This window comes from Mustela erminea, chromosome 10 (genome assembly GCF_009829155.1).
Source record: "Mustela erminea isolate mMusErm1 chromosome 10, mMusErm1.Pri, whole genome shotgun sequence".
In the NCBI taxonomy this organism is placed as follows: domain Eukaryota; kingdom Metazoa; phylum Chordata; class Mammalia; order Carnivora; family Mustelidae; genus Mustela; species Mustela erminea.
In genome coordinates this window covers 39,457,256-39,480,533 of record NC_045623.1, presented here as the reverse complement: position 1 = coordinate 39,480,533, position 23,278 = coordinate 39,457,256, and the positions used below count along the sequence as shown (strand labels likewise).

General features: G+C 35.9%; 1 protein-coding gene across 11 annotated transcripts in view; it reads right to left on the bottom strand.

The window, feature by feature from the left end:
* TTLL7 (tubulin tyrosine ligase like 7) overlaps window positions 1-23,278 on the bottom strand; it is a 147,567-nt gene that overhangs the window by 54,995 nt on the left and 69,294 nt on the right. For all 11 annotated transcript variants that reach the window (XR_004289915.1, XM_032361722.1, XM_032361730.1 and 8 more), the window contains 7 exons: window positions 21,585-21,749; window positions 16,965-17,123; window positions 11,748-11,842; window positions 9,107-9,254; window positions 8,948-9,021; window positions 7,796-7,931; window positions 620-706 (listed from right to left, as the gene is read on the bottom strand). Coding sequence is in view for 10 of the 11 variants with exons in the window: in XM_032361722.1 (XP_032217613.1) it covers window positions 620-706; window positions 7,796-7,931; window positions 8,948-9,021; window positions 9,107-9,254; window positions 11,748-11,842; window positions 16,965-17,123; window positions 21,585-21,749 (864 nt within the window). In the remaining variant the exon portion in view is untranslated. The remainder of the gene's footprint in view (window positions 1-619; window positions 707-7,795; window positions 7,932-8,947; window positions 9,022-9,106; window positions 9,255-11,747; window positions 11,843-16,964; window positions 17,124-21,584; window positions 21,750-23,278) is intronic.

Below are 23,278 nucleotides of genomic sequence, written 5' to 3'. Positions count from 1 at the left end.
CTAACACAATTTCAACAGTAAGTGGGGCTCCCCATGAGGATATCCAGAGTGATAATTTGCCTTACCTATAATGCTACACATCTCTGGAAATTGTTAAGTCTAAAGATAGGAGAAAAATGTAATACTGAGTATAGAATAAGGGTACTAGTTTTAAGTCCCTCTTGGCCCTAACTCATAGGGTCTTTCCTAGCCTTAGGGAAAGAATTAAAAAATTAAGGAAACTTGGAGCGCCTGGGTGGGCTCAGTCAATTAAGCATCTGCCTTTGGCTCAGGTCATGATCCCAGAGTTCTGTGATTGAGCCCCACATGGGGCTTTCTGCCTCTCTGCTCAGCAGGGAGCCTATTTCTCCCTCTCCCTCTGCCTGCCACTCTGCCTACTTATGCTCACCCTCTCTCTCCCTGTCAAATAAATAAATAAAATTTAAAAAAATAAAAATAAAAATAAAAATTGAGGAAAACTAACAATACTTCTCTTGAGTATATCTCCCTAACTCTAACTGCACTGGTCCATACAGTTCCTTGAAAATGGCATCAGGAACAATGGTAAGAACAATGAAGGTAAAATCAACTGTACTTAGTAGCATCTACTTTGATAGTAAAGAATGTAGAGGTACTGCACCTTTGGCCCTCGAGGCTTGGCAGTTTTGCCCATCAATTTTTCATCATCAATTTCACACTGTTCCAGAAGATCTAAAATATCTTCTTCCTTAAAAAAAAATATTAAAATTGTGATCATTAATGGACTCTACAATCTTTGCAAGGTCATTAATGTCCATAAAATATTGTACAACAACGTGTCCTAGAACTATTTAAGGAAGATTGCTTAAATCAAATGAAAAAATAAAGAATCATGGAAAATCTCTTGAGGAAACCTTCATGGAAATCTGGCAATATAAACAATACATAACTGAAATCTATCATGCATTAACATCATAAACAAATATGTCTTTACATTACAGTACACTATTAAAATCTTAGAGTACAATACTTCAATAAATTAGCCTATTGATCATTCATATTGAGCATATTGAACATTAAAATTTCTAACAGTTCACTCTAGTTTTCCAGAGCACAATTTCATCAATCATCTCTATATTAATTAGTGCAAAGTAATATTACAACTTCAGAAGAAAATTGATGATTGGCCTAATAGTTTCATTTAGAACAATCTAATGTTAGTATTTAGTAAATGGGTACAATTTAAGGTAACTGTTTCAAAATTTTAACTATTGTGCAAGAGTATATTTAGAACTTTGTAAAAGATTTTCATTCTATGGGTATAATACTTGCTCTTCCAGAATCATTGCGAAGTCAAGGGGCAAATTTATAAAAACATATACTGAAATAAATCTTGAGCAAACCAAAGTGATAGGAGTATAACAGCTACACTGAAAGAGGCTCCTTGAGTTATTTATTCAATCTATAAAAATATCACATCTCCATTTGTATATTTATGACATGTTTCAGTGTCTCCTATAAAAAGGTTTTTGAAGAAACTAGAAATCTCACTGTGCAATGGAAATCTATAAAAATAAGTTACTCTTCATCCCAATCCGATAAAGCTTAGGTATTAAAATACCAAAATACCTTTGCTATAATGTTTTGATTAAACAATAATCTTACAACGAATTCCCATAACAGCAACACAAGATAGTTAAAAAGAAACTCAGAGTTCTGCTTCTGCTTAGGAGAAAGAAGATCATAACAGATAATACTTTCATTATAGCAGCTAGAAAAAGATAAACTAAACAATCATAGTTTTTAAGACATCAGAAAGCTGTGGATAAAACGTAAGGTAAAATAAACTAAATACCAGAGCGGGGAAAAGTTCTAGGCAAGCAGAGACAAGTAGCCATTTTCTACTTTGGAATCATTTGTCAAGTCTGCACACAGATGGGCAGAGACCACGTCTATAAAAGGCTGGGATAAAAAGGAGAGTTTTCAATGGTCATGTGAGCTAGCGTAACATCTAGAACCGCCCCACAGAGCTTGTTCTCTTGACCTCCTGGGTCTCTCTGACAGCAATTATAGTGAGCATGTAGTGGAATAGGAGGATATAGGCATATGAAAGCCAGTCTTAAACAGTTTTTAGATACCAATAGAAAATGAGGTCCATAACAAACACTGAATAAATTTCATCCTTGAAAATGATATCTTGCCATTTTGACGACGTGGATGGAAATAAAGGGTATTATGCTTAACGAAATAAGTCAAGCAGAGAAAGACAACTCTCATATGATCTCCCTGATATGAGGAAGTTGAGAAGCAACATGGGGGGTTTGGTGGGTAGGAAAAAAATAAATGAAACAAGATGGGATCGGGAGGGAGACAAACCATAAGAGACTCTTCATCTCACAAAACAAACTGAGGGTTGCGGGGGGAGGGGGCAAAGGGGTAGGGAGAGAGTGGTGGGGTTATGGACATTGGGGAGGGTATGTGCTGTGGTGAGTGCTGTGAAGTGTGTAAACCTAGCTATTCACAAAACTGTACCCCAGGGCTAATAATACATTATATGTTAATAAAAAAGAATTTCATCCTTGACACCCTTGAAACAAGATGGTAAACTAAAACTACTACAACCCAGCCTGGACCAAGTTTAACTTTTCTCTTTTTTTGATAGAAATTAATTTGACATATAATATTGTGTAAATACACATTTATATATTTCATATGATTGTCATTGTAGTTAATAGCTTCTCCATCATGTCACATAATTATCATTTCTCTTTTGTAATTGGAATAATAAATATCTGTTCTCTTAGCAAGTTTGATGCTTAGAAGACAATATTGTCTATATTCACTATACCGTGCATTAGATCTCTAGGACTTATTTACTACTAGTTGCAAGACTGTATCCTTAAATAATCTCTCTCTTATTTCCCCACCTCTGAACCCTGGTAAACACCATTTCACTGTTTTTGAGTTTAGCTTTTTTGGATTCCACATGTAAGTGAAACCCTATAGTATTTGTCTTTTTTGTCTGACTTAATTAACATAATGTTCTCAAGGTCCACTAATGTTGTCACAATGGCAGGACTTACTTCTTCCTCATGGCTGCAAACATTCCATTGTACATATATACCACATCATCTTTATCCATTCATCCACTGACAGGCACTTGGAAAATTATTTCCAAGACTTGGCTACTGCGAAAAATGTTGCAATAAACATGGGAGTGAATTTATTGCTCTGATATCCTGTTTTCATTCCCTTTAGGTATAACCCAGAGGTGGAATTGCTGGATCATATGTTAAATCTACTTTTAACTTTTTGAGGAACTTCATATTGCTTTCCATAGTGGATGAACCAATTTATAATCCCACCAATAGTATGCAGTATCCCTTTTCCCCACATCCTCACCAACACTTGCTATCTCTTGTTTTCTTGATGACACCATTCTAACAGGTATGAAATGATACTTCATTGTGGTTTTGATTTGTATTTCCCTGATGATTAGTGATGTTGACCATTTTCTCATGTACCTATTGGACATTTAGATGACTTCTTTGGAAAAAAAAATGTCCATTTAGCTTCTCTGCCTATTTTTTAGATTCTTTTTTGTTGTTGTGGGTATATAGTTCCATGAGTTCTTTAAATGTTTTGGATATTAATTCCTTATCATATATATGATTTATGAGATGTTTCTCCTATTCTGCAGGTTACATTTTCGTGCTGTTGATTATTTCTCTTGCTCTGCAGAAGCTTTTAAGTTTGATGTAGCTCCATTTTGTTGATTTTTGCTTTTGTTCAACTTCTCTTTGGCTCAAAATGATTAGCCCCTTACCTTAGCACCCTGAAAGAAGGAAGATATACCTTTTTTTGGAAAAAATAGTATCAGTTCAGTTTTTATGATTCTTTTATAGACACTGCCAAACAAATAAAAACTGTAGGATATCCAAAATAACAGGAAAATGTGACCCATGATATAAAGGAAAAATCATTTTAAAGAGCAGGTCCTTAAGTGATCCGGATGTTAAAATTAACAAATAAGGATTTTAAAATTACTACTACATACATATTAAAGAAAATTGATTAAAAATGGACAAAATGAATGGAAGATGCAGAATTTCAACAGAGAAATGAGATTTTAAAGAAACAAATGAACATTCTTGAGTTGAAAAATATAATCAAAAATTAAGAAGTGACTGGATATGCTTGCAGCAGACTGGGCACAGCAAAGATGTCTCAGTGTAAATTATCCAAACTGAAGCACACAAAAAGATAAAAGAAAAACAGAACAGAGTAAACAAGATACATGGGATGCTGTCCAATCACCTAATATAGGTGTCATTAGAGTTTCATAAGAGACAAATACAAAATAACATAGCAACAATATCTGAAGAAGTAACGGAGGAGAACTTTCCAAAACCAATGGAATACATCAACCCAGAGCCTCAAGAAATTGAGAAAACTACAAGCTGGATTAATACAAAGAAAACCACACATGAGCACATCAAAGTCAAAATGCTAGTAGTGGGGGAGGGTGTGGAATCATCCAGGGGAAAGGACACATTACATTTAGAAGGAAGATAAAAATAATATGTTTGAATTATGAGTAGAAACAATAGGAACCAGCGGACAAATAAGTGACATCTATAACAGTGCTGAAACAAACAAACAAAAGAGCCTGTCAAGATAGAATTCTAGATCCAATTAAATTTCACTTAAAGAAGACAAAATGAAAAACAATTTCTTACCAAAACACAAGATAGAGAGAAAACTAATCAATACCACACTTCTGCTACAAGGAATATAAAGTACTAAAGAAAGTTTCTGAAACTGAAGAAAGACAATCCTTGTTAGAAGCATGAATCTGCAGGACAGGATGGAAGAACATGAGAAAGGGTATGTCTGTGAGTAAATAGGAAATGTTAGTTAGAAAACTATTAAAGACCACTGCTTGCTTAGACAATACTAACAATGTATTCTGAGGTTCGTAACATAAGTAAAAGTAAAATATATGTTAACAGCACAAAGTCGGAGGTATGCTACAATATAACTAAAAGCCAAAAGAGAAGATAAAATAGTATCATAAAAAATAATTGATTTTTCCAAAAGAATACAGGGAGCAACGAAAAAAATAATGAACATATGGAATAGAGAACAAAGAGCAAGAGGGAAGACATAAACCCAACTATACTAGTAAATGTGTGAAATGACTAAGAGACAGATAGTGTCAAACTGAATTTTAAAGCAAATATGACCCAACTGCCTGGTTTTTACCAGAGATATTTTAAATATAAGAACACAGATAAGTTGATAAAAAGATAGAATGATATATCAACCAAAGAGTAACCATAACAAAGAAACTAGTTATCCACATTAGTCACACAACGTAAGCTTTGTAGTCAACTGTAGTCACAGTTGGTAGTTTTAACAATCTTTTTCAGGAATTGCTAGAACAAGTAGGAAAAAAAAAATTTGGAAAGGATTTAGGATATTTGAACAACACTAACAGCCAAATTTACTTTTGACATGTATAAAACTCTATAAGTAGCACCTGTAGTAGCCTATTATTTTCACATACACTTGGAACATTCACAAGAATACGTACTCTATTGACTTGAAGAAAGTATCAATTCATTTTACAATATTAAAATCAGAATGTTTTCTAATACAATGAAATAAATTAGAAATTTTTAACAAAAATAAAGCAAGAAAATTTCAGTGTATAGAAATTAAACAAAAAACTTCTAAATAACCAAATAGAAACCAGAAATTAATTTAGGATGGCAATTAATAAAAATATAATATATAAAATTGCTAGATACAAGGACAAGATAAAAAAAATCAGATGTTACAATGTGAAAACATTTTTAAATGAAAAATTTTTTAAATTATATTTATTGGCAACAGCAGCAAAAACAACAAATACTTAAGAATAAATTTAATTAAAGATGTGCAAAAACTATACACCAAAAGCTATAAACACAGTTGAGTAACGGACTCAAGTACATGGAGAGATATGCCATATTAGTGGATCAGAAGACTCAGTACTATTAATTCCTCAGTACGGTTAATATTATTATTAATATAGATTAGTATTAATTAATATTAATATTAATACAGTGCCAATTAAAATCCTAGCAGCTACTTTGTAATAAAAAATTAATCAAAATTTAAAATCAAGCTGATTCTAAAATGTAAATGGAGGCATTAAGGACCTACAAAGTCCAAAAGCAACAATACTGAAGATAGTGTAATGTTTGTGTGAGAAGAGGCTCATAAACCAATGGGATAGGGCAAGCAAACTGGTGACATTTAAACTAGATTTTGAAGAAGACAAGGAAGAAGGGAATTTGGATTTGAAGCCCATTATGTGACAAGTACTTTAAACAGACTATTTTAATTAACCTCCATTTTATTTTAACCACAAGCCTGTTATAGTTTTAATACTACTATATTAGTGATGAGCAAAGTACTGATCAAATAGTTTAGTCTAAGGTTACATAATTTACACATGGGGGAGCTGGAATTTGAATGTACATTGATCTGCTTCCAAATTCCAAGGTTTTCTAGCAGAAAAAGTGGGGGTAGGGGAGCAGAGCAGAGGAATGAGAAGATGAACAGACACGGTAATCACAGGAGAGACCAGTACAGAACAGGTGACAGAAAATGAACAAAGGTCTCCTACTGTCTTAATTAAGAAAAACAAAGGGCCACAGAATATAATTCTACTGGTGGAAATGTGTATGTCAAAACAAAGACTTTTGGAGGAAAAGAACATTGAGGTCCACATTATTCCTTCAGCTCCTGTCTCAGGTGTAGCCAGCTTGAAAGTGGCTCTGTACCTTGTTGCAGAATTTGAGTGAAAAGACCATAGCAAAATCTATGAATAATAAATTTTATCATTTTTAATGACTCAATATAATAGAGTAGCCAAGAAATGGGTTTTCATTTCACTGTAGTGAAATGTCCAGTAATAAAAAGTGCATTTTAATGAGTCCACACAAGCTTATTTGTCCAGTGAGATTTTAGCAAGCAGAGGCTTAATGAGCACTTGCACACTGTGGATGTCCTCTTGAAATGCTTCCTTTTGAAACTCCAAGCTACCTAGCAAAGAAATGAGATCTGGCTACCTAGCAAAGAAATCATGTAAAGAGAAAGAAACATCAAGCCAGCTCCTCAGACATTCCAGCTATCTTAACTGAGGCACCAGACATGTGAGGCTTTCCTGGATTTCTAATCCTTGAGCTTCTAAATAAATGCAACTATGATTCACTCCAAGCAAGCCAAACTGAAGAACTACTCAGCTGAGCTCAGCCAAGATTACAGAATATGAGCAAATAAGTGGTTTACTATGGCAACAAAAGATAACTGATAGATATTTTGAAAAAGAGATTACTGTGTGTGTGTGTGTGTGTGTGTGTGTGTGTGTGTGTGTGTGTTTTAATTACTTCTCATATACCAAGTCTATGCAGTGTATCAGGGGAAAAAATACTGCATAAAGAAGTTAGTTACAATCCAAATAACGAGAGCATCACAAAACACTAGGTTAATTCAATGGATTTTTTTTTTTTAATTCAGGTATCTATAGACACCTCTGTAAGAAGACGTGTTTACTATAATAAACTGATATTACAACATAACACCAACATTCTCTACTGCATAATTTGTCCCGTTAGCTTACTTATGAAATCACTTGGTTGGTTATGAAATGCTAGCAACTGCTAAAATAGAAGGAAAGTGCACCTTAAAACAAATGTTTTTACAAGTGGCTCTAAGGTGGATTGCTTTTAAAAACACATTATTTGGCTTCATTCACTTCTGTCTTTATAAGCACTCATTCCCTTACCTTCATCCTTTTCAAAGGATTATTCAGCTCCCGCTGGAATGAAGCTGCTCTCCCTGAAAGGAAGGTCTGAAATGCAACAGCCAACAAATTCTCATACTTTTCAAGCAGAGTTTTATCTTCGGGAGGATAAATTCGTCTACAATAAATCAGACAAACCAGTTTGTTTAAAAGAAGCTACTGTAGTGCAATAGCTAAGTTCAATTATACAGATAGTCCTTGACCACCTACTCTCTACCAGTTGCTTCACTAGGTGCTAGAAATAAAGATGAATGCAGCTATAAGAAATTCACACAAATTTTCAGCAGTTATTTACACAAAGTTTATCTAGAGAATGGTCATTAAACAATGAAGCCCCAGAAAGCACAGTAAAAGGGTTTGGTTGTGGAGCAGTGGTTGGAGAAGAATTGCAATTAGGCATATTGAAGAAATATGGATCTTCATGGGAGAGAGCAGGTGATGAGGAATAATCTGGAAATATGCGATTACAGTGTGCTTACTGACATATACAAGAATGTGGGCATTCATCTTGATATTCTCTTTTGGGATGATGGAATGTGCCTCTCTGAAGAAGAGAAGAAGGTAGGGGTAGAACGAGAAGGATGTGTTCTCAGAGTTGTTGTTGATGGTGTTAAGGCAGAAAAGAATGTTTTACTAAGAGTGTGAGAAGCTCTGTGGCCCCAAGTTCTCCTAATCCTTAATGACATTAAGTTAATGTCAAGCTTGGGAAGGGCAGCACTCTGTCCAAGAACACAAGGAATTCAGAAGGGGTGTCCTCTTTTATCTTGTCAGAGGATACCATGAAGGTGTTTCAGTTCAACACAGTCCACCCCTCTGTATTATCTCATACCTGCCTCCTTTAAACATTTTCATTATTTGTCTGGTTCCTGAATATGCGAGTTTAAACAAAATAGAGCAACCACTCTGAACTGACAGAAAGAAAACTATGAGACCTAAAACCTGAAATACTACATTATAAGTAAATAAGGTCACAGAATAGTATCAGATTTAAAAGATCTCATACAACCACCCATGAAGCGGGCTAGCAGGAATGAAACAAATAGTGCTCAAAATAAGTATAAAAGGTTAAAAATGTAGAACAGTTCTTTTGACACTTTACTTTTTCAATCTATAAGAAAACAGAGGCACAATTACCTATAATTCCCCATATGCCGATTTTCATGTTCTTCTTTTAAAATCTGCTTTCGTAATTGAGCGAGTCTCTCTTTCTAGAAATGAAGAAATTTGACAAATAAAATCTGACCAATGAATTATGCAATTCAAATTGTGGATATATTCTAAAAATTTTCATACCAACTCTTCTTTCCGCCTCTCTAACTGATGTCTCTGCTGTTCCCAGTCTGAGGACCCTGGTAAGAGCCTTTTTATTGAATTTTGACCATATAGTCTCCTTTGAGCCTCAGCTTTTTGTTTGGCCAAGTTTCTCCTTTTATCACTGGTCCTGAAATTTAAAACACAGGAGTTCAAGTAAGTCCTGATCTTATCCCTATGAGGAGAATGAGCAGAAGAGGAGACACAGTGGGGCTATGAATCAATGTTTATATATATCCACGTCTGTCATATTCATCTAATCATCCATCATCTATGGGTCTCCTTATATTAAACTGAGGTTCTGTATTCCCAGTAGGTGTGATGGAATACTCTGAGCAATCTACATTCTTTGGGATTTTCTTGAGATTAAAAGCATATATCCTTACAAAATGAGCTTTCAGGTATACATGGAGCCACACTCTAAGTAAAACATTGTGTTAAGAATTGTGCAGACTGGGACGCCTGGGTGGCTCAGTTGGTTAAGCGGCTGCCTTCGGCTCAGGTCATGATCCCAGCGTCCTGGGATCGAGTCCCACATCGGGCTCCTTGCTCGGCAGGGAGCCTGCTTCTCCCTCTGCCTCTAGCCTGCCACTCTGTCTGCCTGTGCTTGCACTCTGTATCTCTCTCTCTATATATAACAAATAAATAAAAATCTTTAAAAAAAAAAAAAAAAAAAAAAAAGAATTGTGCAGACTTAGGGGCGCCTGGGTGGCTCAGTGGGTTGGGGCCTCTGCCTTTGGCTCTGGTCATGATCTCAAGGTCCTGGGATGGAGCCCTGCATCTGCATTGAGCTCTCTGCTCCACGGGGAGCCTGCTTCCTCCTCTCTCTCTGCCTGCCTCTCTGCCTAGTTATGTTTTCTCTCTGTCAAATAAATAAAATATTTTTTAAAAATTGTGCAGACTTGAAAGACAAGTCTAACACATTTATGCCCACGAAGACTCCATCCGGATGGAGAGAAAAGGCACATCTATAATGTAAACTTCATTAGCATATGCTGAAAGTGTTAAGAATTGTACTAAATTCTTTAAGTGGAACAACACTAAGAAAAATAAGGAAAACGAATTCTAATTTTCCTTTATTTTTAAGTCTAGAAATTTCTCACTGTTTGAACTATGTATATCTCACTTTTTTTTTTTTAGATTTTTATTTATTTATTTGACAGAGAGAGATCACAAGTAGGCAGAGAGGCAGGCAGAGAGAGAGGAGGAAGCAGGCTCCCTGCTGAGCAGAGAGCCCGATGCAGGACTCGATCCCAGGACCCTGAGATCATGACCTGAGCCAAAGGCAGCAGCTTAACCCACTGAGCCACCCAGGTGCCCTGTATATCTCACTTTTATGAAGACAAAAACACCCATAGATTATGTCCTGAACTGGTTGGCAAAGACATGCAAAAAACAAAAACAAAAACAAAATAATAAGGTTTACTTATATAATAATAGTAAATGTAAAAGGAAGTATAGGTATACTGTTTGAATAATCCAAAATATTTGATGCACTTGTGTAAGCTAAATAAACAAAAATTTCACTTTCTATATCTCCTCTATTCATTTCTTTTAGGATAATTGAAATTTCAGTTAAATTGAGGTGAATCATTCTTTGATCAAGCAAAAAAGGGGCCATATGAAAATTTCTTAACAAATTTACCTATCAAAAAAAAAAAAACAGAAAAGCAAATTCATGCATTGATCTCTTTTTTTAATAATGCTTTCCATAGAAAGCTATTTTTTAAGCAGGTATCTGCTAAATTCTTGGAAACATTTAAAATAAATAAATTGCTTGGAAGCATCCCACAACTCCTTTAGTGTTCTTTAAATGATGATTAGAATCAATTGAAATAATAAAATCCCTGGGCTTAAATGACCTCAGAGTTCCTTTAATCCAACACCCTAAACACTATTTGAACACTTACAATGGTAAACACCTCACAACTTCATTAAGCAGTTAATTAAACTTCTAACAAATTTCTTTCATACTGAGCCAAAAGCTTTCCTACAATATAACATTTTTAATATTTGAGATCCATGATCATTTACACTGCAAACAACCTAATAATATTCTGTTGGTGCAGCAATCCCCCTTCCAAGTACATATCCAAAGGAGTGGAAATTGGGCTGCAGAGAGATACCTGCACTCCCGTGTTCATTACAGCATTATTCACAATAGTCAAGACAGAGAAGCAAACTAAATGTTCCTCAATAAAAGAATGATAAAGAAAATGTGGTATATGAACAGAAAGGTAGGAAATCCATGTGTTTGAGGGTTGTTACTTTTTTAACTTCCTGAATGAACTCTGCTTTAATTTCTTCTTGTGAGGTGAGGAAGATAATGTAGAGACTTCCCTCAGGTATTCTCCAATACAACCTTACACTCTATACTGAATAATTATTAACACTGTAATTTAACCTATTTACTGAAGATTCAGAACATGATATAGAGAGAAGAAAAAGCAGTTTGTAGAGAGGAAAAGATATTTAAAAAGAAAACACTAAATGGGTTTGAAGAATGGAATCAAGAAATTCAAAATATAAAATAAGAAAAAATCACAAGCCAATCTCATGTACAAGTGATTGTTCTATGTCAAAGGTGGTGAAAACCTTCCAAAAGATGGAGGAAACACTTTACCTTATGTTTAGCAGCTTTAGAGCATTTAGCAGCACTCCCCTTTTTACATCATAGTCTATTTTCTGATCAGTTCCAAAGCTTGGAGCACGATTAATCTGAAATTTACAAAGAAAAGATGAGAATAGCCAAATGTTGGTGGCTAATTAATATTCAAAACATATTTGTTAAACTATGTAAGATCCCAAACCAGTAGAAAGACTCTACAATAAATCTCAAGGATCTGCATGGTAGATGGTCCAGTTACTACTGCCGAATCTTCCTTCCCCACCACCCTAGGTCAAAGAGTTTCAAGGAATTGACTGCTCTCATGGCCTCCCTCCCCCTACTGCCTTAGCTCAGGATCTTCGGCAAGCATTTGTGCCCTCTCCCTCTCCACCTTCTCCAACCCAACACCTCATGCACTCTAGGTTTTAAGTTTAGGGAAGTTAAAAGTGACTCATCCTGACAAAATTTTAGAATACCAGTATTAGCAATAATAATAATGATGTAACAAAAACAATATGCATGTTACCAATACAGTAATAATTAAATATATTTATTTAGCATATAGAAACTCTCAGTGTCCTCTTTGCACTGCTTCAGATCTTCTGGATGATTTCACCTATTGCTGCCTAAAAAAGAAATTATTTTCTTTCTACCTGGATCAAACAATAAATCATCAATTTTCATTTCCACTGACTATATAACTCAGAAGATACCATTAAATATAACTGCAGATTAACCTCTATGAGTTTCTCTAACTGTGTAAGGACTCATGGGAATAACCAAGCCATTTGTGGGTGTTCTTTTCAACATCATTTCCAGTATTTCATTAAGATGAAAAATAGGAAGTAACAGTAACTGCATATACCCTGAAATCCATTTTACAATATACTAAAATACACTACCACCTCAAGAGCAGGAATTTTTGTCTTTGTCTTTTTTGCTATGAAAACATAACTAGAATGGCAAGTGTTTAAGAAAGTTACTTAATTAATTCAGTTGGCTAGAACACTGCTGAGTTCAAAGCTACAGCTTAGCTTCATGACCACCACCAAACCTCATAGCCTATCTCAAAAAAATATGACACCATTAGTCATAGAAGAGGGTTTTCTTATACAATTCTATTCCATAAAAGACAAAATAACTAACAGTATGCATTTCACAACTGGCAGCTCTAAGAAATATAAAAAAGTCGATGTATGTATGTAGAAGCCAAACAGACAACAAAAAGATCACCTGTAATCCCATTACCCAGTAGACTATAATCCATCTGATAAATGGTGTATTGCTAACCATTTGATAAATGATAAAGTTTTGTTATGCATAGGTATTTATAATTTTTATTTTATCTTCCAAATACTTACCTATACTAATAATATTATTCTATAATCCAAGTTTTTAAAAATATATCATGAAAATCTTTCATGTCATCATTTTGACCATGGTATTCCATTTATAGTGATGTGCCAAACTATATTATGGTTTGCTGATCTCTGATTTAGAAGGTGATGGACATATTTCTGTCCATGTGATGTGGTCTCAAGGAGAAGGGAACAGCATGGTAACTGTAAGAACATCCACTTACTTCAGGCAAAATTTAAGAAAGGGAGTTTATTAATCTGTTACTTCGAAACTCTAAGTATTTCCACTTACAAGTGTGAAGAAAGGATACAGTAGTATCTTTTATATGAAAAAATTTTTTAAAATAAAATATTTTCTGTACTATTCTATTCTGATTCAAATCTCTGCAATTTGTTATACAACTAACAATAGTTCTGCTGCTACACAGGACAGGATTATAAATAGAACCAGACATTTAGGAACAAAAATAATATGCATGTTACCAATATGCATGGGTCACTGAAATGTTATCTATCTTTATAGAATTCCTTAGGTGTTCCATTTCAAAATTTCCATCTGGAATTCAACCAGACATATCTGTCCTCCAGGATGGAAGTAACCTCAGGCCCTCTGTTACCTATGTCAGGATATTCCCTCAACTACCATAGAAAAGAAATTGGTCCACAGAGAAATGTACCCACACAAAGTAAACTAATATGTGAAAAGGTAGAAAAAAATTTTTTTCAATTCACATTTTGGATTTTTCAAAAGTTTTATGATAAAGGTAAAGTAAAAAATAAAGACAGAAGAAATTCTGAAAATTAAGGTTCCATTCAGTCAAAATTCTACTCTGGGGAGCCTGGGTAGCACAATGGGTTAAGTGTTCAGCTCTTGGTTTTGGCTCAGGTTGTTATCTCAGGGTCATGAGATGGAGCCCAGCATCGAGAGAGTCTCTCTCCTACCTCCTATGCCCCTCCCCACTGCCTCTCTCACACGCAAATAAATAAGTCTTTAAAAAAAAAATCTATTCTGTGATGTTGATGGCTTCTTTGGTTCTCATTTCCTACCCCAATTCTAGAACAAAAAGGCTCAGCAGATGTTAGAGTCTTAAAGTTCAGTAGCTTGTAAATGCATGCAAAAATGAACACTATTGGAAATAAAATTAAGATAATAAGTATTATTAGCCAAACAAATCATAATTTTATTATCAAAACAAGCAAAATCATTTTATGCATATATCAAAGTATCCATAATAGATTCTATGTTCCAAAATTACCGTTGTTGTCTTGGCCCAGTAACTTATCCCCATCGCACCCCCATTTTTCCTAACCCCTAGTCCCCACTGCATCTTCCACAGCCCTAGGCACGCTGCTCAGATGTTCCCTCCTCTGCAAAGATTTTCTTAACTGTCAAATAAACACATGTACACAGAGAGATTAATCACTCTATTGTTTGTGCTGGTACCCTGTTCCCTACTTTCACTCATAACTATTATTGTAAGACACATATCTGAGGGTGCCTGGGTGGTTCAGTGGGTTAAACCGCTGCCTTTGGCTCAGGTCATGATCTCAGGGTCCTGGGATTGAGTCCCTAATCGGGCTCTCTGCTCAGCAGGGAACCTGCTTCCCTCTCTCTCTCTCTGCCTGCCTCCCTGTCTACTTGTGATCTCTGTCAAATAAATAAATAAAATCTTTAAAAAAAAAAAAAAAAGACACATATCTGAGTCCCCACTAGACCAGAGTAAGTATTCTGTCTTCTTGGATCACCATGCCCTGACACAAGGACTTGTTGAAATTAATTCATGGGTAATTAAAGTATCAACAGGTTATTCCTATCCTCCCCAATTTCCGTATTTCCCCCCCAAAAATGTTTCTGTGCTTGAAAACTCTGCAATTTTGCCACTATGAATCATTACCTGCAATTATTCCAGTTAACTAAAAGTTATCATATTCTCAGATGCACCTTCTATCTTATTCCACTTGATGGTGCCAAAAGGTTTTTAACAACATATGTTAGAACCACTACAATTGCAGCTGGGAGAAAACACAAAGAAGCAAGATCTAAATAAGATTCCTTTAATTATTTTAATATAACAAATCTTTCATTATCCATAGCTGTTGGTTACTGTGAAGTTTCTGTAATGGTTCTGACTGATCTGGAAATGAAGAAATGAATCAAAAATGAAAATATGTTAATGCAAATAATGTTATTTAGCTCTTGATTATTGTCGAGTTTTTTAATGGTTATTGATCTGGACATGAGGAAGAGAATAAAGTATGAAGAAACATTAATGCAAAAGATGGTGTTTTGAGCCTTTAAAAAAATACAAAATTCAACCATTCAGTCAATTCTGATATGCCAAACTCATACCAAAGCTCATCAGACAAATGCTTTTAAAACCAGGTCAACTAATCATCTGCAGTCATTATTCCCCGATACACTTTCAGTTCCACTTCATGCACATGCCGTCACGTCTTCCCCACCCCACCAAAGACAACGGACAAGCAGCAGGAGCAGGAAAAATGGATCTATAGTTAAGAACAGGAAAGGAAAATTGCAGACAAAGTAGGAAACCTAAGGAAGAGAATGTCAGGCCCTAGTAAGATGCAAAGCCAAGTGCTTTCATATATGTGTAATGAAGGAAGCAAAAAGACAAGCAAAATTCCTCACATTTATCTTATTTTGAGGACCCAGGCAAGAGCAAAATTTGAACATCTGACACCTATAGTTGATTGGAAACATAAGATACATTCCTGGAACATAGGAGAATGAACACACACACACATACACACACATACACACACACACACACACACCCCGTATGCCCTCAAGCTGGGAAAGTGCTCTTTCTTGAAGATATACTTTGAATCCCTTGATTATCTATCACTCATTCAATTTGCTTTTTCAAGTTACAGATGGAACTTCCAACTTCAAAATCATTACCAAAAAAAAAAGAGATGATCAGCTTAAAATGAAAGGTTCTTGGTGACTGTGCCTTCTACAGCAGTATGTCCCACAGTGTAACTAATCTAATCAACACTGGTGTTAGGTATGTGCTGTTTTCCTGGTAAAGTTTCCTAAGCACAGTATTCTGTGCCCATGCACTCTGTGACTCCAGATCTGGGGTCTGAGAAGCAGTTGCTGAATGGGTTAGTACCTACGTAACTTCTAAGTTTGGTTTTTTTTGTTTGTTTTTTTTTTTATGTAACATAAATATGACTGGAAGGAAATATACAAAAATCTTAAACAGAGACTATTCTTATTTTTCCCTTATATCATCTCATCTTTTCCTAATATTAAGTGACCTTTAATAGGAGAATAGTAATGATGACTCTGACCATAGCAGGGACTGGCAGCAAACCCAAAGGAACACAGTTAACAGGCTGGGTATGAGTGGAGCCCCAGGCGTATTATATGGCCTTAAGGGAGAATCCATGCCAGCTGGGGTATGAGGTACTGAATACTGATTCATGAACCAATGGAGCCTCTCTCTTCTTGGAGAATTTGAATGGCTGTGGTCCTGGAGCCCAGCCACCCACACAGAGGAAAGACAACACCCAGAAGTCATGAAATGGTAGAGGCCGTGAGGCTGGGAAAATAGTGGAGAAAGTAGATAACAAATCAGTAAAAGCAGATCCATGCATATATTCAAAATTCCTGGCCTAGAAATTCACTCGACATTCGTTTAGGAAAAGTAGTATCAAGCACATACTGGCCCATTCCTGGATCTGTTTTATTCTCCGAAATTTCGTTCTCTTCCTCCCACATGCTCCATTCAAGCCTCTTTCTGCCCAGTTAATGAGCCAGCTGTGCCAAGTACACATTTAAAAAACATTTGTTTGCATGCACAAGGACAGTAGTAACTTCCCTTTCTTCTTAAAAGAAATGCCTTACCTCCAGAAGCCATGGCTTCAGTTTTCTGTCCAACAAAATATCGAATCCCAGGACTTCGAAACAGACACTTTCACTTCCTGGAGGTTGACCGGGTCTGCACATTCGATACGCATGCAGGACATGAGGCTCTGCTACAATCAAAGTCTTTACAACCAACTCCTGCACGTATAGTGATTAAAAGAAAAAAAAAAAAAGGTGAAAATGTCTTACAGAAAAGTTTGCATATCTGAAAATAAGGCCTGGACCTACAAACAGCGCCCTGGTCAAGTTCCCAAAGCTCTATGCCATGTGGCCCCGGCCACTGCTCTGATTCCACTTCATGCCCCCCCTGCCCTGCTCAGTACACCCTGCGCAGGCTTGCCTGCTCAGGGCACCTGGCCATAACGGGTTCCTCTTTCTGGAACACCCCTCTTGATAGTCCCATGCCCGGCCTTGATATTCAGAGAGACTTCCCCGATGCTGGAGTCGACAGTAGCCGCTGTCATCCCTTGTTGCACCACTTCGCACAGTACAGAATCAGCACATCTTTTCCTTTTTTTGTTGAGAGCCATGGCCTTGTGCCTATGTTAGTGCCTGCCATTTAGGAGATGCTCAAAATAGTTATGAATAAGTAAAAAAGTGGATAAATGTGGCTTCTATCTGTTAAATAAATAAGGCTAAGATCATACGTTAGCCTTCTCAGAAACCATGCAGAAGGGTTTAGGAGTGGCAGGGAAGAAAAACTACAAGGAGGATAAACTATTTCACAGACAGCATAGAACTTCCACTTCGACAAAAGCTGGAAAGGTGGGACAGAATCTAGGAGTGGTGGGCTCCTTTATGTGGTGGTGATTTTGCAGTTCCTAAGGTTTCCCTGAGAAGAGAGCCCCGCCGATTACAGCAATAGCTACCAACACTTTCTACGAGGACACACAACACTACTAGAGTGAGTTATGAATGCTCATAAAACAAAAAGTTGGTTTCCTGAAGTTTAAGAAGAAGTTACGGATTGCGGAAAAGCTGTCTTGCAGGGGTTTTTGGCTTAGAATATATGTCTTTTTAAGTCCCTCTCTACAGGTATAGGCAATTTAGCAAGGCAGTTAAGAACTTAGCTCTAAAATCAGGCTTTCTGGGTTTATTCTTGGCTTTGCTTCTTGCTAGATGTACAACCTCAGTTACGTTGCTTTAACTTTGTGAGTCTCACTTTCCCCAAGATAAAGGGGAAGTAGTAGTAATACCTACTGCAAAAGACTGATATAAGGACAGAATGAGACTCCATGTAAAACTCTCAGCATAGTGCCTGGAACAGAGTAAACCTTCAATAAGTGTGAACTACTACTATTATTATAGTTATTCTATCATTCCTCCCAAACCCCACCTCCTGTGTCAGGTCAGAAACAAACATTCTACTACCTGGTGGCAGCAATTTTCACTGTATGAGAGAAAAAAAATGAGAGACAGAAATTAAGTTTGCTGTTACCCAGAACCCCAATCCAGATCATAATTGGGGTAAGTATCAGAGATGGCATGAGAGGTTGTTTTACAAAATTTTCATCAAAATAAAAAATTAACAGTAACACTAAAGGATATAAAGACGAAAGCCAAAAAACCACTTCATGTAAGTCTTTGGATATATTAGTGAAGTCACTGGAGAATAAAGGGAAAAAAGTTAAAATCTTGGCTAATAAGTATCTGCTGAAACAACTCACACAGGGTGGGGAGAGTGAATAGTAATAAACCCTGAATTACAAATCTGTGTTTTTTCTACATAAAACACACATTTGTAAGGAATGCAAAGGCAAGACTGCAGATATATGTGAAAATCAGGAGTAACATAACCAAACATGAATCAAATTCCACTAATGCTTTTGAGAATTTCCAACATAGCGGCCTTGCTTTGAAATATGATTTGTAGATTTGTACATATATGTAAATATATAAAAAGCATTCAGTAAGGATGGTTTTATGAATGATTACAATGGTTTAATTTCTGTGGCTTGATTGTCTAGTGATTTCTTATTCATTCTTGACCTGCACAAAAGTATATATCTCTGTGCTACATATGAGGTATTACTGTATGTCAGTTTTCATACACAGTCACTTTTTAGAGAAAGTACCCCCCTAAAAAAAAGGTCATTAGGGAAAAAAGTCCTAAGTTAAATTCATGAAATTTGCAAACTATAACATTAAGATAAAAATTTACTGATTGGGGGCACCTGGGTGGCTCAGTGGGTTAAAGCCTCTGCCTTCGGCTCAGGTCATGATCTCAGGGTCCTGAGATCGAGCCCCGCATTGGGCTCTCTGCTCAGCAGGGAGCCTGCTTCCCCATCCCCCCACCTGCCTCTCTGCCTACTTGTGATCTCTATCTGTCAAATAAATAAATAAAATCTTTAAAAAAAAAAATTTACTGATTGACACTCTCTTTACCTCCTCCTGTTTTTATATTATTTCATTAACTCATCTTAAACAGATATCTATGATATTTATGATAATAAACTATTATTATTAAAATTTTTTTTGAATTTCTGTAAAATTGACATTGGTAGAATAAATAAGTAGATAAATAAACACAGCATTATTGTACTCAAAATTCTTGTTTGGATGTATTTAGGTTATCAGGAAGATAGAATAGAAAGTTAACAAGTTGGTGGGCTTCTTACAAAATTCAGTGGACAAACATTTATGCTGAATTTCTAAAAAGTTTTGAATGTGTTGCCAATATTTACAAATCAAGAGACTTAAAAGTTTTCACTGGCAAATTAGAAGAATGAGTCACACTGGGCCCAGAATACCATGTAGCACCAAAAGGCTGGTGCTGAGTAGTGTCCACACCCTTCAGATGTCTTGTGCTTTTCAAATCACCATGGTAAACACCCTATTTACTTCTTTGCAGACCATTTCACTTCTTTTTACTTGTCTAACACCCAAGGGTCTCTGGATTTATGTTTTGTGATACAGAAAATACAGTGTAAAAAATATCAAACAACAAAACAACAAAAAAATACAATGATGCTGATTTTTCTGATTTTCTTAAGAGAACCAAATTAACTATGAACTTTCATGTCCATTTTCCATTATAGATTTATTTAAATTATATAGTATTTGTCCCCAAAGGCAAGCTAAACCATACTGCATAGCCCTCTCATATTAAGTCCTTTCTAACTTTGAATACCATTGTGATACCTCTGCTGGGATTAATAAAGGGTCAGTTTCACGGAGGTTATCTTCTCAGATCTGTCTCCTTTATTCTCTTTATTACCATTTGCAATGCCACCCACTGCCATGGCTTTAAGTATCAATCACACCCCAAACCTACACTTTGAACTGCCTGCTTGATCTTTCTACCTGAGAAAACATTTTAAGTTCAACAAGTCTCTACTGGAACTCATTATCAGAGCCTCATGACCTTTTAACAGTTTAGTGCAGGTGTCAGTGCCTCCAGAAAGCCCTTCTCCAATGCCCACCCATAGAAAGCTACTATCTGGTCTTCCTCTACATTCCCACAGAATCCAGTGCATAGCTCTGTTGTTGTATGTGTTAAATTACACTTTATTAACAACGTCTATGTGGGTCTTTCCTACCAAACTCCCAAGTTTTTTGAGGATTGGAGCTGTATCTCATAAATCTTCAGATTATCAGCCAGAAACGAGCGTGTCTTATGGGTTCATTAAGTGTTTACGGAATGACTGAATGAAAGTAATGAAGAGAACTCTTTTCCCTCACCTATAAAACTAAACTCTTGATTGTCTCAAAATAAATTCCTTTCTACTCTATTTCAGATAACGCCACGCCCATTCTCCCTATTATTCCTCCTTAAAACTGCAAAGGAATGTCTGACTACTTCTCCTTGATTTTGGACATTCAGTTAATGTCAATGCTGACCTCACTGTCCCCTCTTCTACTGTGGTTAATTTCACTTAATTCTTTTCACTTAAACTATCTCTAGGTGCCTTCCTCTACCTACTCTTGGTCTGTACTATACCAATATTCAGATTTACCTTTTAAATTCACAGTCATTGGCCTTACTACTCTCCTCCCTTAAAATCTGGAAGGAATGAATCCTTACTGCCTATCAAGTTAAGCCTTGATTTTCAGACCTAAAATTTTGCCTCCACATGTCCTTTCAGCCATAAATCCCCACAAAATTCCCAAAATACCATATGTGTCAACCTGGGCCACTTACCACTATTTTCATACATCTATACCTTTACTTATGCTTTTATTTGCACCTAAAACTCCCTCTCTCCAATCCTTAGCAATAGAAATAGCATTTATCAAGGTCTGTCACAATTCTCACTTCCCTCATGAAAATAGTTTATCTGCCCAATCTAATGTAATCTGTTCTTTACTTAAAATGCTGATGATGGGGTGCCTGGGTGGCTCAGTGGGTTAAAGACTCTGCCTTCGGCTCAGGTCATGATCCCAGGGTCCTGAGATCAAGCCCCGCATCAGGATCTTGGCTTAGCAGGGAGCCTGCTTCCTCCTCTCTCTCTCTCTGCCTGCCTTTCTGCCTACTTGTGATCTCTGTCAAATAAATAAATAAAATCTTAAAAAAAATTTTTTTAAAGAATAAAATGCTGATGATCCTTTAAATTAATCTGAAGAAAGACAGTTATAATTGTGAAAATGGTATAATCTTACTGAAATATCACTCCAAAACTTAGCAACATCATGTTGATTTGCTTGTAGGAATTCTGTAAACCACTTGATGGAACGTTTGCTGCCTTTGTTTTCCGTCTCATCCCTTTCAAAACGCTCATTGTGCTTGTTCACAGAGTAGTTTGTTAGATGCATGTATAACTGGGTCTGTAACAAGTAAGAACCAAAGTTGTCATCAGCTATGAAACTCTATAACTGTGAGGTTTCACAGACCATAAAGCAACCAAAGATGAAAGACAATTTTAAAGTTTTAAAATATACAGATCAACAATTTCATGATGATTTAGATAATTTTTAAATTAAATACAATGGCACATTTCTAATAAAAGGATTACAAATGTAGTCATCTACAAAGTTACTTTACATATTAATCAAAATATATCTACCATTAAAAGCATTAAAATAATTATATGAAACTGAAATTACACACTGCTAAGCAAGAAAAAGGTTGTTTTTGTTAATTTGTTTTTAATGTTTTTACTGATAGTTCTCACCTATATTTGTTTTGGGAAGAGAATTTTCTAAGAGAGCATTCTGTGTTTTTTCAAAGAAAAATAAAAAATGAAATCTCAAGTAAGTAGCATGAATCAAAAGACAGGACTACCAAACACAACCTCTGCCTTGCATAGGAACTAGGAGGCCACCGGAACTCATTCACGAGACAGAGCGCACTTTGAATCAGCAAACAGAAGCAGCACACAAGGCTGTACAGAGCCTAAATGATTAACATTAAATTAACAGTACTCCTTACTGGAGCTGTTATGCCTTAGCCTCGTTACACTTTTATATTTGTTGTTACCGTTATCCTCAAATAACTTGAAAAAGAATCCAAAATTTTAATCCTTTCGTAATTGTCAACTAATACATATCTAATGATTCCTTATCAATCTAGTATAAACATTCATCAAATCTGTATCTTCTACCTTCATGAGCCTATTCCCAGGAGTTACTTTAGAGAGCAATGTTGCATCACAATGAATATATACTTCGTTTACATGATTATTATTTAGGCTTGTTAATAACCAAGTATATTTGTATCATATTTTATTTTCACTGCAGTTACTTAGGTCTACAGTATATAATCTTTGAAACAAGTGTGCAGAAGTGATCATTTGAGCTACATGTTGTTTACTAACCCAAATGCCCATCACTAATTAAGAATTTATTTTTTCATTCTGGGGCACCTGGGTGGCTCAGGTCCTGATCCCAGGGTCCTGGGATTGAGCCCCACATTGGGCTTCCGGCTCAGCAGGAATCCTGCTTCTCCCTCTCCCACTCCCCCTGCTCATATTCCCTCCCTCGCTGTCTTTCTCTCTGTCAAATAAACAAAAATCTGTAAATTTAAAAAAAAAAGAATTTATTTTTTCATTCATTAAACAGTATTTATGGAGCACCTACTTACTATCTGTAGGAACTGGTTCTGGGCACTGTGGATACATAGATAAACAAGATAGCCCTAATGAAACTTAGGAAAAAGCTTTAAATTAAGTGATATTTAAAAGAAAGAGCATAAATCTTATGCTTATCTAACTGTGTTTGACCTGAAGAAAAAGGAAATTAATCGAACTATAGAATTTCCTAGTTGCCAAAATATAAATCATTTTTCAATTTTAAAAAGTTGGAAAATAATTCTTGAGGGGTTCTCTATTTGGCAAGAATTTCTTGAAATAAATAAT